Genomic DNA, 19207 nt, shown 5'->3' on the forward strand with positions numbered 1-19207 from the left:
TGCACGTACGAGCGACCGCTAACGATGCAAAATACACACCAAATCGTTGATTGTTGACACGTCGTCCATTTCCCAAATATTGTTGCTGCTTTCGGACGCAGGTTGTTCATTGTTCCTGAGGCAGCACACATCGCTACATGTGACACCCCAGGAACGACGAACAACACCGTACCTGCGTCCTCTGGCAACGAGGTGGGCGTGACTCCCATGCGGCCGTTTTCTTCCCTATTGGACGCCTGCCGTGTGTCGTCGCTGTGACGCCGCACGAACCACCCCCTTAGAAAAGAGGCTGTTCGCCGGACGGTGAACTCTTTTCTAAGGGGGCGGTTTGTGCGGCATCACAGCGACGTCGCTAAAAAGGTAAGTATGTGTGATGGGTCCTAGCGATATTGTGCGCCATGGGCAGCGATTTGCCCGTGACGCACAAACGACGGGGGCGGGTGCGATCGGCAGCGACATCGCTAGCGATGTCGCTGCGTGTAAAGTGGCCTTAAATTTGGGGTGGGTCTTATAATCCAATGCGTCTTATAAAACGAAAAATACAGAATGTCCTCTTAAATCTAAAATTATGAGAAAATACAAACGAGGTGAACAAATAATTTTTAGGGAACACATCATAAAGGATTATAATGAAAGGATTACACAACAAATGATGTGTTGCTGTTGGAAACGATCCCAGACAGTTAAAAGTGATATAATTGTTTTACTGTATTTTACAAAATAATAGAAAGATAAATAAGAAAAAAAAAATCTTCAAACTAAACGCATTGTTTTAAGGAACGTTTGATAAAAGCCTAACAAATCCTGCAATTAAATCTAGTTAATTTAGCTTTAAATTATACAACAGTGCAGAAGCATGTATACCCTCCTGGGATCCACAGCACTCATACAAGACAGATTATACTACTTGCAAGGCTAATTTGCACATGGGATGGACATCAGTGAAAAAATTAATGTGGCCCCAATGTCCCTGAGTATACAGAAGAGGTGCTGTGAGCCGGCTGCCGCACTTACAATTTTTATCACTTCTGAATTGCATTTTAATAGTACATTTTTCTTATGCTCCGACATGAAAGAAAATTTGCTATCTCTTGGGATCCTATGGCTGAAAAGCCATGGCGGGCAATGGAGAAATCTGCCTTAGAACATACGAGAAATTGCGCTGTGTGGCGATGGGAATACAATATGTACGCGTGTCATATCTGATTATTAACAGGCACAAAAGGAAATCAAAGGCGTCAGTCTACTGGAAAACCTGTTTATAGCATCGCGGTACGTAGACGTAGGCATTTACGGTGCAAAGGTTTCCAGACGTCAATGCAAAAAAAGCGACTGAAGTTTGCTGCATTCTTTTGTATACAAGTATGGCAATTTAGTCATAATCGTATGATATAGAATTACATCTATATTCTTTATTTAATTTTACAAGTCAAAACTATCCATATTTTATTTCTTAACGCTTTTGCGCCCCAAACTGCTACTTTAAAGCTTCCATCTATAAGAAGATTTATATCCAAATCTTAAAAATTAACACATTATTGGAAACCTGTGTCATAAAGTGATTTTTACAGGTGACGCCATGATGGCGTCAAGATCAGTGGAATCTACAGATTTTGGCACTCTGCCTGCTAACTTCTCGGAGGTCTGTGATCAGCGCAGGGAGACTCGGGCGTCGACCCACAGACTTAGGCAGGCTAGCAAGAGTTAATCTCTGCTGGGGTGCTTGTTAGTCTCTTTGATCACATGCTGTAGGGCAACTAGTCACGTTCTCTCCTCTTTTGTGTATAGTGGCTGGATTACTCCATTAATGGCAGCCAGGGCCGCCATCAGGGCATTACTACTGAGACTGGTGTAGGGGGCCCGGTGAAGAGGGGGGGCCCGGCTGAGCCAGGGACAATTACTTAGCTTTATTAAGCCCCAGGCCAGCCGGGCCCCCACCCCTTTTCACCGCCGAACTACCCCCCCCCAGTTACAGCCGCAGCAGAGGACCTCGGCAGTGATGCTTTTGCCACTATACACGTGGCTAATTTGAATCGCATGCAAATTAGCCACGTGTGTTGGATATACCGGGTATGCAGCTGCATACCTGGTATCTAGGGGGGGCTGGCGATGCATCTGCCCCGGGCGCAAATGTGAGGGGTACGCTGTCAGGCTGCCTGAAACGGCAGTGTAAAGTCTTCCCGGGGGCTGCGTTTGTGGCCCCGTAGTGGGAGATGGTTATTCTCTGAGCACGGCTGGGGCCCTTGCTCGCTGGTCAGTGATGAGGGCAATCTGACCCGTTGTCCAGAGCTCCAGGTACCGGGGAGGCCCCTGGTCAGATCGCCCTCATCACACGCTGCGTGCTGGGGCAGGGAGCGATCCTGCAGCTCCACACAGTCAGTGCAGGCAGCAGAACGCAGGCATCTCTCCTCTGTTCCCTGCCCGGCACTTTCTGTGGCACCCGCGGCGCGCCCTGATGACGTCAGTACTGCACGCGCGTGTGTCCCGGCCGTCAGGAACAGAAGTGGCACAGCCGGGGCCTTCACAGATAGAAGCATCGGTGCAGCCAGGGCCCGCACAAGATGAGAAGCAGCTCAGTGGGGGGCCCGTATGGAGGAGCCTGAGGAGGGAGAGGTGAGTGGTGACTAAACCTGAAGAGGGGACAATGAGGAGGAGGAGGGGGAGTTACTGGTCACTAATACTGGGGGTGTAGCAGTAGCTTAGCTACCGGGGGGCGGGTGATGGTCGCCCCGAGCTGCTGCCTCCCAGGGCCATCTTAAAACAGTTTTTGTTTTAAACTCACATTTACTTTTGTCATCTAGCAAATCTGGTGTTTTTTTTCAAGGGGGAGGGGAGAGGGGATTTATTACCTGAGCGCTGCAGAGGCAGGAGGCTCTAATCTGCTCCCGTGAAGGACCTGCAATGACATCATGCCCATGTGACCCCCATGTGGGAGGAGCCAGAAGATACTTGAGAAGCTGTAGCAGATGAGTGCACATGACCGGTATTGAGTGAAGAGAAGGACATGGGGGGTGCAGACTGTGACAAGAGGAGGGGCAGAGTGTGACAAGAGGGGGTGCAGACTGTGACAAGAGGAGGGGTAGACTGTGACAAGAGGGGGGCAGACTGTGACAAGAGGAGGGGTAGACTGTGACAAGAGGGGGTGCAGACTGTGACAAGAGGAGGGGCAGAGTGTGACAAGAGGGGGTGCAGACTGTGACAAGAGGAGGGGCAGACTGTGACAAGAGGGGGGGCAGACTGTGACAAGAGGGGGTGCAGACTGTGACAAGAGGGGGTGCAGACTGTGACAGGAGAGGGGCAGACTGTGACAGGAGAGGGGCAGACTGTGACAGGAGAGGGTTAGACTGTGACAGGAGAGGGTTAGACTGTGACAGGAGAGGGGCAGACTGTGACAGGAGAGGGGCAGACTGTGACAGGAGAGGGGCAGACTGTGACAGGAGAGGAGCAGACTGTGACCGGAGGGGGGCAATGTAGAGAGTGTATTATGGAAAGAGGCAGTGTAGAGCATGTATTATGGAGCAGGGAGGTGTAAAGCGTGTATTATGGAAAGAGGCTGTGTAGGTGGTGTGTTATGGTGTTCTGTAGAGGAGCGGTGTAGAAGGTGCATTATGGAGAGCGGCGGTGTAGAAGATGCATTATGGAAAGAGGCGGTGTAGAGCGTGTATTATGGAAATATAGTTTTTTCCAAGAGTGGTGGACTGTGGAAGGTTTGTGGGGTGGAGGCTGAGCTGGGGTGGAGCCTGGGGGGGAGTCTCAAGGGGGCCCCATAATTTTGACAGTATGGGGCCCTGAAATTCCTAGTGGCGGCCCTGATGGCAGCTATAGCTTACCTATACTGGTGTGGAGAGGTGATGTGATCCTGACTTACTGGTGGTTGTTGTGCTTTATTGCTGTGAGCGGTTGTGGTGTTAACCCTTGTTGCCTTTTTGCTGCTAACTTACTGCTCTTGCTTTTCTTCTTAGTCTCCTGCTGTTTATTCCTATGAGTTTGCAGTGTGTATGAGTTCTGGTTTTCCCCTTTTTTCTTAATCTGTGTTTTCATTACACTCTTCCTTCCCTGGCGGGAGGGGTCGGTAACAGATTAGATCTGGTCAGGAAAACAGTAAAATACAGGACTAATGTCTCTCCACCTTTAGGAGTATTCAAGAAGTCAGGGATATCCTAGAGTCGCCTAGCATGATGGACAGTATTGGAGCCCCCTGTCCCTTACTATCCTGCAGTCACATCGTAAAAGGCTCATTCATAAAATCTTTTGGACCAAAAAACTGCCATAGAAGCTTTGAAAAGTCACCAAATATTTGCGCAATGCGGAGTTGTGCAAAAGGTTTTATGATTTTGGCATTTTCATGCTAGTTTGAAGCAACTCCGCAGCACATGAGCAAGGGTGGAACAGGAAGAGAAACCATGCACTCCTGTCTAATTGAACAAATGTGGCAACATTTTCTATGGCAGAAATCCTACTCTAGTGCATAATTGGATTAGCACTTCTGGGGCAGCGCATGCCACGTAAAGATGCACTGAATTTATTAGGTAGTGCGCGCCTCTTAATTAATTTGGTGCCTTCTACGCCAGCAAACTGCTCATGCTATGCCAGTCTTGCTAAATCAGCATCTAAAAATTTTGAGATGTTTTCCAACTTTGTTAAGAGCTGTTTCATCATTTTGAGGGTAGGGGGGGTTAACTCACTTTTTTTTTCTTTGTTTATTCGTATTTATTGACATTTTTTGTTCCAAATTCTTTAAAGTGGCAAAAATGGTTCATGAATAGTGTTGAGCGGATCCGGATCCGCAAAATCCGGATCCGCACGGTTTGAGTGCCCGATCCGAGTCCGTCCAGTACCTGGGATTCGTGGTGCACGATCCAGATCCGGGTTGTTTTTTTTTTTTTTTGCTCTCTCTCTCTCTCTCCCTAATTCAAATAGGCCTTGAATAGGCCCTAGGATAGGCCCTTTGTGGTCCCTTAAAAATTTTAACCCTTACAATCACTATTGTTCAGGCCAATACCTAAAGGGCAAAGCAGCAACACTTCTTTATGAAACCGTATCATGGCATCATAAAAGGATAACACCTAAGATTGGAGTTTTCTATAATCTCAGATGTTGCCTTGGATAGGCCCATCGCGGTGCCTTAAAACATTTAGCCCTGACAATCACTATTGTTTGGGCCGATAGCTAAAGGGCAAAGAAGCAACACTACTTTATGAAACTGTATCATGGCACCATAAAAGGATAATGCTTAATTTTGGAGTTTTCTATAATCTCCAATGCTGCCTTGGATAGGCCCATCATGGTCCCTTAAAACTTTTGCCCTGACAATTACTATTGTTCAGGCCGATACCTAAAGAGCAAAGGATTCCACACATTCTTAAGAAACCGTATCATGGCATCATAAAAGGATAATACCTAAAATTGGAGTTTTCTATAATCTCAGATGTTGTCATGGAATTGTTGATGTCAATATCAAGAAACGTCCTCTTGTGGTGCACCATTATTGAAGTCGCTACCACATGTCTCTAGCTTGCCAGAAGTTTATACCTTCACGCTCTTTTTTTGGCTCTTGTACTGTGGTCAAGTAACCATAAGCATCCTCCTCTGGCTATCTCAAGGTTCACCAGTGTACTTCTTTGTCAAACAAAGTCAAGTGGATTAAGGATTATCATGAACCTCCTCAAAGCTCCTTGCTTGATAAGTAAAATTCCATCTTTCCTGACCATGCCAAGGTGGTTTCCATAGAAGTCCTCGATTTTCTGACCTGACTTGAACCTTAACCAGCTATATCTTTCTTCTTGACCACCATATTGACAGAACTCTTCCAATCTTGACCTTATATTGACAGCACTCTTCCAACCTTGACCTCATATTGACAGAACTCTTCCAACCTTGACCTCATATTGACCTAACTCTTCCAACCATGACCTCATATTGACAGAACTCTTCCAACCTTGACCTCATATTGACAGAACTCTTCCAACCTTGACCTCATATTGACAGAACTCTTCCAACCTTGACCTCATATCGACCTAACTCTTCCAACCTTGACCTCATATTGACAGAACTCTTCCAACCTTGACCTTATATTGACCTAACTCTTCCAACCATGACCTCATATTGACAAAACTCTTCCAACCTTGACCTCATATTGACCTAACTCTTCCAACCTTGACCTCATATTGACAGAACTCTTCCAACCTTGACCTCATATTGACCTAACTCTTCCAACCATGACCTCATATTGACAGAACTCTTCCAACCTTGACCTCATATTGACCCAACTCTTCCAACCTTGACCTCATATTGACAGAACTCTTCCAACCTTGACCTCATATTGACAGAACTCTTCTAGCCTTGACCTAAACTTGTTTGACAATGCCTCTCGGTTCTCTTCTTGGTCTCACATCACAGACTCCACTGTCAGCTACAACTATTTAGAGGTCAAGTCCAGTAATGTTAAAAAAAAAAACGAAGAAGTTTTAAAGGATAAAAATTAGGGGGTCCCAGTGTTCCTCACGTCTCAGTTTATGCCAAGCCATGTCCAATGCAATCCAAGGGGTCTACTACTTCCTGATTGGGGGACAAGAGCAAAAAATTCTGGCTCCCAGCACTGTACATTTATGGCCCATGATGGGAAGGGGTTAAAATAGGGAGAGATAATATGAGACAAATACCCTGGTGCTTTGGCTTCTTGGGACCCAAATGTTGAATTTTTTACAATTTAACCGGAAGCACAATCCTTAATATGTAGCGGAGTGAAATACGATCATTCCGGTTTTAATAGATGAAACTATAATGACCTCGTTTTATAAATAAAAGAGAAAGTCAAGAACCTCGGAAGAAGTTAGAACTTGTTAATTATACAAAGTCTTAATATCTTCATCCCCAGTGTTATTAAAAAAACATAGCATCATTAGAAAAATTAAGCTGAGAAAAAAAAAATGAAGGCGCAGCTTTGTAAATATCCAGTGGAAATTAGCTGCAAAAGACAGAGGAATTCTGGATCAAACGCGGGTAATCATCTTTAACCGTGCCCCAGGGCGCTCATTTGTAAAATATGATTTGCTCATTGACTATCTCTCATTTTACTGCTTGCAGTGGAGTATTCTGTATTAATGGGGTGAGCTAATTTATTAGTAGGACTTTAAAAAGCCTCTTTTGATTATGAAATGTTCCGTACAATGCGGATAATTACAAAGACTGAAAACTCAAACATTAAAGGCGAAGCGTCTTCAGGTGCGGAATAAACATTCAAGACGGTGATAATGAGGTTCCAATATGCCCCATTACCAAAAGTGAACCAAATGGGCAAAACCGCAAGTTGCAGCAAATTACCAGCAGAATGGTGAGTGCAGCTCTGGAATATAATACAGAAGGTAACTCAGGATCAGTAATGTATGTACACAGTGACTGCACCAGTAGACTAGTGAGTGCAGCTCTGGAGTATAATACAGGAGGTAACTCAGGATCAGTAATGTAATGTATGTAGACAGTGACTGCACCAGCAGAATAGTGAGTGCAGCTCTGGAGTATAATACAGGAGGTAACTCAGGATCAGTAATGTAATGTATGTACACAGTGACTGCACCAGCAGAATAGTGAGTGCATCTCTGAAGTAAAATACAGGATGTAACTCAGGATCAGTAATGTAATATATGTACAGAGTGACTGCACCAGCAGAATAGTGAGTGGAGCTCTGGAGTATAATACAGGATGTAACTTAGGATCAGTAATGTAATGCATGTACACAGTGATCCCACCAGCAGAATAGTGAGTGCAGCTCTGGAGTATAATACAGGATGTAACTCAGGATCAGTAATGTAATGTATGTACACAGTGACTGCACCAGCAGAATAGTGAGTGCAGCTCTGGAGTATAATACAGGCGGTAACTCAGGATCAGTACAGGGTAAGCAATGTAATGTATGTACACAGTGACTGCACCAGCAGAATAGTGAGTGCAGCTCTGGAGTATAATACAGGCGGTAACTCAGGATCAGTACAGGGTAAGCAATGTAATGTATGTACACAGTGACTGCACCAGCAGAATAGTGAGTGCAGCTCTGGAGTATAATACAGGCGGTAACTCAGGATCAGTACAGGGTAAGCAATGTAATGTATGCTTCTTGCCTTCAATGATCTCTGCCCCTCCGTACAGTGAGCTGTAACCTGCACGCTGCCTGTAACCTGCACGCTGCCTGTAACCTGCACGCTGCCTGTAACCTGCACGCTGCCTGTAACCTGCACGCTGCCTGTAACCTGCACGCTGCCTGTAACCTGCACGCTGCTGCACATGCGCAGTCTGCAGCCTGTTATATGTCTTCTTATGCTTAAGTCGACTGTTACCTTTCCCTGAATTTCACAAGGAGTCCCATATCTCAGGACTCAAATCCACTGTATTACTGTGACACGTAACAAATCCCTTGACACCCTAAAATTACATCACGACTAATTGGTGGCGACATGTAGACACCTATAGCATAAATGTCTCCTAAAAGAGCATTGCAAAACTGTTTTGCTCAAGAATATGTTCATCTCAGGATATGGCAAACCTAGAGAAAATGTAAAGGAAGACACATCTAAAGATATCTTTTGCATCCGGTAATTATGACCTGATCAAACTTATTTGATGCATGAATCTGACACTATAGGGGGCATGTAGTTATCAGAGTGATTGCCTGCAGATGGTGTATAGAAGCTTTATTATCAGGTGGTATGGACATATGATTGCGTAAAAGGAACACAGAAATTTCCTTTACCTATTTTCCTGGAAACCCTTCATCCATTCTTGTCTCTTGAGCTCTTCTCGAGCCTCTTCCGGAGAACTGAATGATGTTGCTACCCTTAGCGTTGGCTCCAAAGGCTTGTAACGCTGTCGGAGTACCTCCGATGGGGCACGGAATGGGCCCTGTAGGAAAGTAAGATTAAAATGGAGTTGGTTTTATGGTACTGTTCAGATTATATCAAACATTCTTGGTCAAAATAACTTAGGAAAACTAAGGAAGAAAAAACTAAAAATAGGGAAACCGGGAATTTTGACAAATTGGCTTTTAAATGATATTATACATATAATAGTTTTTAATCAAAGTATCCACTAATGTCATATAACGTTTATTTATATATTAGAGTTTTTCAATTCATGCTTCAAGGTAAAAAAAAGACATAAAAATTAATCTTATAAAATTAAAATCTAACTCTTAAGGGGGCTTTACACGCTACGATATCGTTAACGTATTATCGTCGGGGTCACGGTGTTTGTGACGCACATATGGCGACGTTAACGACATCGCAGCGTGACACGTGCGAGGGACCCTAGTCGATCGCAAAAGTGGTCAAAATCGTTCGCCACGGAGAGGTCGTCCTGAATCAAAAAATCGTTAATTGCTTTTAAGCGATGTTGTTCGTTGTTCCTGCGGCAGCACACATCGCTGTGTGTGACACCGCAGGGGCGATGAAGATCTCCTTACCTCCGTCCACCGGCTATGCGGAAGGAAGGAGGTGGGCGGGATGTTACGTCCTGCTCATCTCCGCCCCTCCGCTTCTATTGGACGGCTGCTGTGTGACGTCGCTGTGACGCCGCACAAACCGCCCCCTTAGAAAGAAGGCGGTTCGCTGGCCTGAGCGACGTTGCAGGGCAGGTAAGTGCGTGTGAAGAATATAAGCGAGGTTGTGCGGCACGGGCAGCGATTTGCCAGTGTCGCACAACCGACGGGGGCGGGTACGCTCGCTAGCGATATCGATACCGATATCGCAGCGTGTAAAGTACCCTTTAAAGTAGCTGTAACCTTTAAACAGTTCAATTTTTGTTAGAAAGATCCACTGGTCATAGATCATCAGCTATGTAAGTGTGTGAAAACCTACCAACAAGTCAAATAGGGCATTACATACTGCTGAGTCCTGCAGGGCCGGAGAGACAATCTTTGTATCTGGTCTTTGCTCTAAGGGGCACTTTGCACAGTATGACATCGCAAGCCAATGCTGCGATGCCGAGCGCGATAGTCCCCGCCCCCGTCGCAGATGCGATATCTTGGTGATAGCTGCCGTAGCGAACATTATCGCTACGGCAGCTTCACATGCACTCACCTGCCCTGCGACGTCGCTCTGGCCGGCGAACCGCCTCCTTCCTAAGGGGGCGGGTCGTGCGGCGTCATAGCGACGTCACACGGCAGGCGGCCAATAGAAGCGGAGGGGCGGAGATGAGCTGGACGTAAACATCCCGCCCACCTCCTCCCTTCCGCATAGCCGGCCAGGACGCAGGTAGGAGATGTTCCTCGCTCCTGCGGCTTCACACATAGCAATGTGTGCTGCCGCAGGAACAAGGAACAACATCGTAACATCGGTCTTTCCCAATTCATGGAAATGACCGACGCTACACCAATGATACGATTACGACGCTTTTGCGCTCGTTAATCGTATCAAAAATGCTTTCAATTTGACCCCACCGACATCGCACCTGTGATGTCGTAGTGTGCAAAGTGCCCCTAAGAGTTTGAGGTCCTTAACAGGAAGACTCCTCGAATCTACTAAAATTTTCTAATGTTGAATATGGAATGTAAAGCTCTGTGCAAATTAGTTTTGTTGCCGTCCTGGTATTTATAATGGTTTTCTCCTAAGGAAGAGACTGGATTGTCTCGAAACGCATAGGGAAATAACCCATTTACTGGACTCCTGGTCTTGGCTTCTTCATGGCAGCGCATAGGAACCTCTTTTTCCCCCTCTTCACCTTCTACCGTATGTTTGTGTGTGGACTCGACACCCATGAACCTGTGGAAGCCTGATTTATATGAACCACTGGTTGTGTCACACACAACCATAAAAGTCTCTCTGGCTCCGCACCGGTTAAAGTTTTGGATCTTTTCCTGGGTTGACAATGTTCTATCCAGATGGATTTAGCTGCAGAAGTGTTCTATCATACATCCCAGCCCCTTTCCTCTCATTTGGTCTGAAGGAATGTACAAATTCCATAAGGCCCCCTTCACACGTCAGTGATTCCGGTACGTATGACGTCTGTTTTCATACGCACCTGAGACAAGGACATATGCAGAACCATTAAAATCAATGGTTCTATGTGCACATTTGTGTTTTCTCACGGACGTGTGTCCGTGTGCCGTTCATGCTTGTCCATATGTTCCGCACAGAGAAGAGTCTTTTTTTCTCTGGCAGCACTGATGTCACATTGAGTACACACTGATGTGACCCGTGTCAGTGTGACACGTCCCGGAGAAATCACGTGTTTTTCGAATAAAATGATTTTCCATACCCACCTGTCTCTAGCGCTGTTGTCTTCGGCGCTGCTGTCACTTGCTTCCAGGCCCGCTCATTATGCTCATGAATATTCACTGCACCGCGGACCTGGAACCAGCAGCAATGGAGACAGCAGTGCCAGAGACAACAGCGTAGGGGTCAAGTGAGTAAAAAGTTCCTACTCTCTCCTTGTGCTATCCGGAGTGCTATCCACAATCACGGCACACGGATGGCCATATGGACCCTCAACACGGTCCGTGCAAAACGTCAGTGTTTTTCACAGACGTGTGAAGGGTGCCTAATGGTAAGAATGACATAGCTAGCTGGCATCAAAATTGGGCATTGGCCAGAAAATGGTGAAATGGTGAAAATGCTCAACCCATTTGAAGCCAAAGATGGAGTAGACTGGGGGCGCATTGGGACTGTAACAAAATTACAACATGTACCCATGATGTACCCATGATCTTGCTATTAAAAATACTGGAAACCCTTCAGGGCCGATTGTAATTCTCCATCTTAGCCAGATCTGCCAGAATTTAATATGGATTTGTATGAAAAAGGATCTTTCCTACATGAGCCGTCATGGCTCTTTCGCGAACAAAGCCGGGGGCCCATCTTGACTTCTACATATTCTAATAGCTTCTCCGTAACCAGTCACAGATGGACTAGAAGTAAAGACAAAGAAGAAAAGGGATGATTCACGCCTCATTTCTGCTCACTTATGTTTTACATTAATAGAAACCAATAATAGGAACCAGTTACCATAAAAGTTATAGACCGTAAATAACACAAATGGCAAATAAGTATCATCCAGCACTTTCCGCAGATGGACAGGAAGGTTGTTATATTTCACGTTCTTTAATGGAGATTTTTTTTGTAGTAAAATGTAATTTGACATTTAAGTGGTTCTGTCAATGTTGGGGGTGGATGTAAAGTATTCATAGGTAATACTTATTATGAGCCAAATTCCAAATCTTACCAAGCACCAAAAGCAAGAAAAACATTAAAGAGTCAGATCATATTGCAATTTTCTGATATACATTACAATCATGAACAGATACCACTTGTATATGGGTGCAAATAACAGTAGTGGTCTCTAAACGGTGGACTAAACATGGCCACGAATACAATCTGTTTGGCCTTGAACATGAATTATAGATCAGATGGATCACATGTCCAAAGCCAATGATGCACTACATGGCACACAGAGCTGATCCAAAAAAGGTTGCGTATATTGAAAATGGGGCATTACTGAACGCAGGGTCTCACTACCATATACAGTAGAGTGAAAAAGTATTCACCCCTCACTCAACTTTTTAGTTAAGCACCTGCCTCAGCTTCTTGGTTGAGCTCTGTTCTCTAGTCTTACGGCTGACATTCTACTCTATGCTCCATGTCATGGCTCTACAAGTTGCCTAGTGTGCTAGCCATGCCTGGCCTGCTGTACATTTTGTAGGCAACTAGCTAAAAAGTCGTTCTTGGCAATTTTAATTGCCTGCTCAAAATTCTGATCATAATTCAAGGCCATTTAAAATCCCCTTAGACACATTTAAGGTGTCTTTGGATTCAGTCAGTGTAGTGTTGTGATCACTTGTCGTGTGTCTTGGACTAGCCACTACCCCGTTCCTTCAGCTGCATCTTAAGGTCCAGTCACACTAAGCAACTTACCAGCGATCCCAACAACGATAGGGATCGCTGGTAAGTTGCTAGGAGGTTGCTGGTGAGATGTCACACTGCGACGCTCCAGCGATCCCACCAGCAACCTGACCTGGCAGTGATCGCTGGAGCGTCGCTACACGAGTTGCTGGTGAGCTCACCAGCAACCAGTGACCAGCCCCCAGCGCCGCGTGGAAGATGCTGCGCTTGGTAACTAAGGTAAATATCGGGTAACCAACCCGATATTTACCTTGGTTACCAGCGCACGGAGCTACACGTGCAGAGAACAGGGAGCAGCGCACACTGAGCGCTGGCTCCCTGCTCTCCTAGTTACAGCACACATCGGGTTAATTACCCGATGTGTACTGCAGCTAAATGTGCACAGAGCAGGGAGCAGCGCACAATGCTTAGCACTGGCTCCCTGCTCTCCTAGCTACAGCACACATCGGGTTAATTAACCCGATGTGTCCTGCAGCTACATGTGCACAGAGCAGGAGCCGGCACTGACAGTGAGAGCGGCGGAGGCTGGTAACAAAGGTAAATATCGGGTAACCAAGGACAGGGCTTCTTGGTTACCCGATGTTTACTGTGGTTACCAGCCTCCGCAGAAGCCGGCTCCTGCTGCCTGCACATTTAGTTGTTGCTGTCTCGCTGTCACACACAGCGATCTGTGCTTCACAGCGGGACAGCAACAACTAAAAAATGGCCCAGGACATTCAGCAACAACCAACGACCTCACAGCAGGGGCCAGGTTGATGCTGGATGTCACACACCGCAACATCACTAGCAACGTCACAAAAGTTGTTCGTTAGCAGCGATGTTGCTAGCGATGTTGCTTAGTGTGACGGGGCCTTTAGCTGCAAACTGCTTCTGAGACCTGTTCGTTAAACCATTGTTTGTTGTAAGCATCATAAACTGTTATTAGATTCTATTCTCTTTGTAATGCAAACTGCTGTGGATTCTAAAATTTGTTATCTTGCTTCTGAGCCCTGTTGGTTAATCCATTGTTTGTTGTAGGCATCATAAACTGTTATTAGATTCTGTTCTCTTTGTGCTGCAAACTGCTGTGGATTCTACAATTTGCTTATCTTGCTTCTGAGACCTGCTGGCTAACCCATCATTTGCTGTAAGCATTACAAAATGTAAATAGTGACTGTTGACAAGTAGCAATCTTCTGTGGATTCTATTAGTTGCATCTACTGCTTCTTACATCTAATGATTTACCCATGATTTGCTACAGCATTATGAAAGGCTAATTAGCCAACGATTGCATCACAATGCAACCACCGCTGCAGACTGCTGTAGTTTCTAAAACCTACATCTAAGTTCTGTTTCATGCCTGTCATTTTCTTCTTCATCTGCTCTTCTGTGTTCATGTACCCTGATAGTTATTTGTCTTCTAGTGTGTCCTGCCTTGTTTGTTTTCCATCCATCACAAGCTGTTCCGTGTGCCTTCCAACCTGTTGTGCCAATGCCCTGGGTCCATGTGTTTCCGGTGACCTGCAGCTTCGTGAATCCACCTCAGAAAATGAGCCGTAAGAAATTGCGATCATTGTTCTGCTGCATAAACCAAATTGAACTTGAGCTTTGGGCCACAAACTGATCGGTGGACAAATCCTTCAGAATTCTATGAAGCAGATTGCATTTTTCAAACCATATCCTGGAGAAGCAAATGATATGATGATCTAATGGTAAAACTCTAGATGAAATGATACACATATCTTCCATAAAGTTCCACTAAGTGGTGAAACACCACCCACAGCCCAATGACTGGGGCTGGCTGCGGTGATGTCAGGTCAACAGGAAGATGACGAGACATCACTGGATCCCAGAGGTCACGGAGCCCGGGGGCCCTGCGAAAAACCACAATAGCACCACTGACATGCACTATTGGCAACATAAGGTATTTGAGAGAAACCTTGTTTCTCAACATAATATCGATGTGGCCTGTAATGAAAAGGGGTGAACTACCTTTTTAAGAATCCTGTGCAGCCTCATCAAAAGTTCTACTAGCTTTAAATTATCAGTTAGATTTAGATTCAACAGGTCGAAGAGTAATTGTGGAAAGGGAAACTGAACCCAATTGGTTAAAAGAGGGTTAAAGACCCTCTTTGGCAGGATCAACCCCCCCTTCACAATCGTAATGGCGGGTGCTAATCATTGCCATGGTACACTGAGGTCATTTGATGTCCCTAGGGTATGATGGCCTGTTAGACCCAGCAACAAGCAGGGTCTAACAGGCACAGTCAGTGAGTCCATGACAGGTCTCCTGTACTGTTGTACACAAGTCCTGCAATGCATAAGACCAGTGATCAAACTAAAAAATAATTATATCCCCACAGTGGGACTAAGTGAAATAAAGTTAAATAAAATATATAAAAAAGTAAAACTAAACTATGCAAAAAAAAGTGCACACAAATCCCAAAAACCTGTTTCGCCACTAAGACTGCAACGTTTGTGTTAAAACAATAATAAACAAAAAAAAAAGTACACGTAATTGGCATTGCCACATTCGGAATGAGCCGATCTTTAAAACTCTCTGCATTGTGAAAATTACAAATTTGGGGATAAAGTAATATTTTCATGAAAAAATTATAATTTTCAGTATGATAACTTAATGTTATCAAATTCTTTGTAGTACCTGTGGGTTCAAAATGCTCACTATACCCTTGAATAAAATCCTTGAGGGGTGTTGTTTCCAAAATGTGGTCACTTGTGGAGGTTTCTGATATTTAAGCACCTAAGGGTATGTGCGCACGTTGCTTTTTACCTGCTTTTTTGCTGCTTTTTCTTCTGCGCTGTTTAATGCCAAAATGGATGTGTTCTTCTATTCAAGCAAAGTCTATGGGAATTTGGGTTTCTTGTTCACACTATGTTGTTCAAAATGCTGCCTTTTTGTGGCAGAACTTTGGTCAAAAACTCAGCTTTGCAGTGCAAAACCCAAATGGCAAAAACAATTGACATGTTGCTTCTTTGAAAAGCTGAGTTTTTGACCAAAGTTCTGCCTCAAAAAGGCAGCATTTTGAACAACATAGTGTGAACAAGAAACCCAAATTCCCATAGACTTTGCTTGAATAGAAGAACACATCCATTTTGGCATTAAACAGCGCAGAAGAAAAAGCAGCAAAAAAGCAGGTAAAAAGCAGGTAAAAAGCAACGTGCGCACATACCCTTAGAGGCCCTGCAAACGCAATGTAATCTATTTCAGCCAAATTTGTGTTCCAAAATTCAAATGTTGCTCCTTCCCTTGCAAGCCCTGCTGTTTGTCCAAACAGAACTTTTTGACCATGTATGGGGTATAAGAAAGTGGGTAACAAACTGTGGGGTCCACTTTTTCATCGTATCACTTGCAAAAGAGAGAAATTTAGGGTTAAGTTTTGGTAGAAAAAAAATAGAAATTTTCGATATGACAACCTAATGTTGTCAAATTCTGTGTAGTACCTGTGTTCAAAATGCTCACTATACCCCTAGATAAAATCTTTGAGGTGTCTGGTTTCGAAACTGAGGTCACTTGTGGGGGGCCTCTACTGTTTAGGCACCATAGGGGTTCTGCGAATGTGACATGGTGCCCGCAATCTATTTCAGCTAAATTTGTATTCAAAAATTGTTTCCTCTCTTCCGTCCAAACAGTTTTCTAACCACATGTGGGGTATCAACGCCCTCAGAAGAAACTAGGTAACAAATTGTGGAGTCCAAATTATCATGTTAGCCCTTGTAAAAGTGAAAAAATTGGGGCTTAAGCAACGTTTTGGAGGAAGAAATACATTTTTCTTTTAATTTCCACTTTGTATTAACTCTTGAGTAGGAACTGGTGATGTAATAACTCTAGAACATTTCAAACAAATCCCAATGATTCTGAGATTGTTTTGACACATTGTACTTTGTTAGTGGTAAATTTAGGATGATCATTTTTCGTTTATTTATGAAAATATCGGAAATTTGGCCAAAATGTCGCAATTTTCAAACTTTGAATTCTTGTGCCCTAAATCAGAGAGTTATGTCACACAAAATAGATATTAAATAACATTTCCCGCATGTCTACTTTACATCAGCATTATTTTTTAAACATAATTTAATAAGTTCATCAGCCATTTCTCATTTTTCCAACAAAACTTACAAAACCATTTTTTTAGGGACCACATCACATTTGAAGTGACTTTGAGAGGCCAAGATGACAGAAAATACCCAAAAGTGACACCATTCTAAAAACTGCACCCTTCACACTGCTCAAAACCACATGGAAGAAGTTTATTAACCATTCAAGTGATTCGCAGGAACCTTAAAGTAAGGTGGAAGAAAAAAAATAATTTTTTTTTTCACAATAAATGTTACTTTAGCACCAAATTTTAACATTTTCACAACAGTAAAAAAAGAAAATACAGCATACAATTTATTGTGCAATTTCTCCTGAGAACACCTATATACCAGTGGCTGGTATACACCATGGCGTGTTTGCAGAGCCACTGATGTGCCTAAATAGTGGAAACCCCCCACAAGTGACCCCATTTTAGAAAATAGACCCTCAAGGAACTTGTCTAGATGTTTGGTGAGCAACTTGGACCCCCCGGTGCTTTGCAGAGTTTTATCATGTTGAGCAAAGAAAATAAAAACATATTTTTCCAACAAAAATGGTTCTTTTAGCCCCAATTTGTTGTGCAATTTCTCCTGAGTACGCGGATACCTGATATGTGGTGGAAAACTACTGTTTGAGTGCATGGCAGGGCTCGAAAGGGAAGGAGCACTATTGGATTAGAGAGCCCTGTTGTGAATACGTTTTCCAGTTTGGGGCTCCCTTTTGTGGTCAGTGCTGGTAGTGCAGTTGATATGTGGAATGAAATCCACACACCTGTAGAGAACTGGCAATCCGGGTCAGATTGGGACTATATAACTGAGTAGTTTTCTCTTGTTACTTGCCGGTGCTCAATAGTCTCCTGTGTGTTAGGCCTGAAACACACATCCGTGAAAACCACGTCCGTCGAAAACGGGCCGTTTTTCGGGTCCGTTTTCCATTTTTTAGGTCCGTTTTTATGGTATGGTATATGTGGCCTGCGTGTGTATCCCGTATGCTAGCCGTATGTGCGTGTGGAATGTCCGTGTGTGCGTGAGTGAAATAACTGACGTGTGTGTGTGTTGTCCGTGTGAAATGTACGTGTGTGATGCAAAATGTCGTTACTACATGTCGGAAGACAGAGTAGCGGGATGAGAATGAACTCGGGTGTACTTCACCCGACTTCATTGTCATGCCGCGGCTCTGTCTTTGTGCCGTGTACTGATTAGCGGTCACCGGTGAATCCTTCTAATCCTCGCTAATCCCCCGAGTGACTGAAGTGTCCCCCCCTCTCTCATACTCACCGATCTCCGATCACCGGCGCTGCACGGCATTCACACTGCTCCGGCGGCTTTTTCTAATTTGAAAAAGCCGGCCGCTCATTAAACAATCTCGTATTCCCTGCTTTACCCGCCCACCGGCGCCTGTGATTGGTTGCAGTCACACACGCCCACCACGCTGAGTGACAGCTGTCTCACTGCACCCAATCACAGCCGCAGGTGGGCGTGTCTATACTGTGCAGTGATATAAATAAATAAATAATTTAAAAAAACAGCGTGCGGTCCCCCCCCATTTTAATACCAGCCAGATAAAGCCATATGGCTGAAGGCTGGTATTCTCAGGATGGGGAGCGCCACGTTATGGGGAGCCCCCCACCCTAACAATATCAGTCAGCAGCCGCCCAGAATTGCCGCATACATTATATGAGACAGTTCTGGGGCTGTACCCGGCTCTTCCCGAATTTGCCCTGGTGCGTTGGCAAATCGGGGTAATAAGGAGTTATTGGCAGCCCATAGCTGCCAATAAGTCCTAGATTAATCATGTCAGGCGTCTCCCCGAGATACCTTCCATGATTAATCTGTAAATTACAGTAAATAAACACACACACACACCTGAAAAAATAATTTATTAGAAATAAAAAACACAAACAAATTCCCTCATTACCAATTTATTAACCCCGACAAAGCCCTCCATGTCCGGCGTAATCCACGGACCTCCAGCGTCGCTTCCAGCTCTGCTGCATGCAGGTGACAGGACCAGCAGAATACACCGCCGCTCCTGTCACCTCCACGCAGCAAATGAGATGAGTAGCGCGATCAGCTGCTGTCACTGAGGTTACCTGCGGCCACCGCTGGATCCAGCGGTGGCCGCGAGTTACCTGACTGACAGCAGCTGATCGCGCTACTCACCTCATTAGCTGCGTGGAGCTGACAGGAGCGGCGGTGTCTTCTGCTGCTCCTGTCACCTGAATGCAGCAGAGCTGGATGCGACG

At 44.8% G+C, this 19207-nt stretch overlaps 1 protein-coding gene across 1 annotated transcript in view; it reads right to left on the minus strand.

Annotated features, from left to right (window-relative positions):
- Window positions 1-19207, minus strand: part of SPATA17 (spermatogenesis associated 17) — a 272661-nt gene that overhangs the window by 40250 nt on the left and 213204 nt on the right. Inside the window, exon 8 of the mRNA XM_075337985.1 lies at window positions 8747-8895. Coding sequence (XP_075194100.1) covers window positions 8747-8895 — 149 coding nt within the window. The remainder of the gene's footprint in view (window positions 1-8746; window positions 8896-19207) is intronic.

The sequence above is a fragment of the Anomaloglossus baeobatrachus genome, chromosome 3 (assembly GCF_048569485.1).
Source record: "Anomaloglossus baeobatrachus isolate aAnoBae1 chromosome 3, aAnoBae1.hap1, whole genome shotgun sequence".
In the NCBI taxonomy this organism is placed as follows: Eukaryota; Metazoa; Chordata; class Amphibia; order Anura; family Aromobatidae; genus Anomaloglossus; species Anomaloglossus baeobatrachus.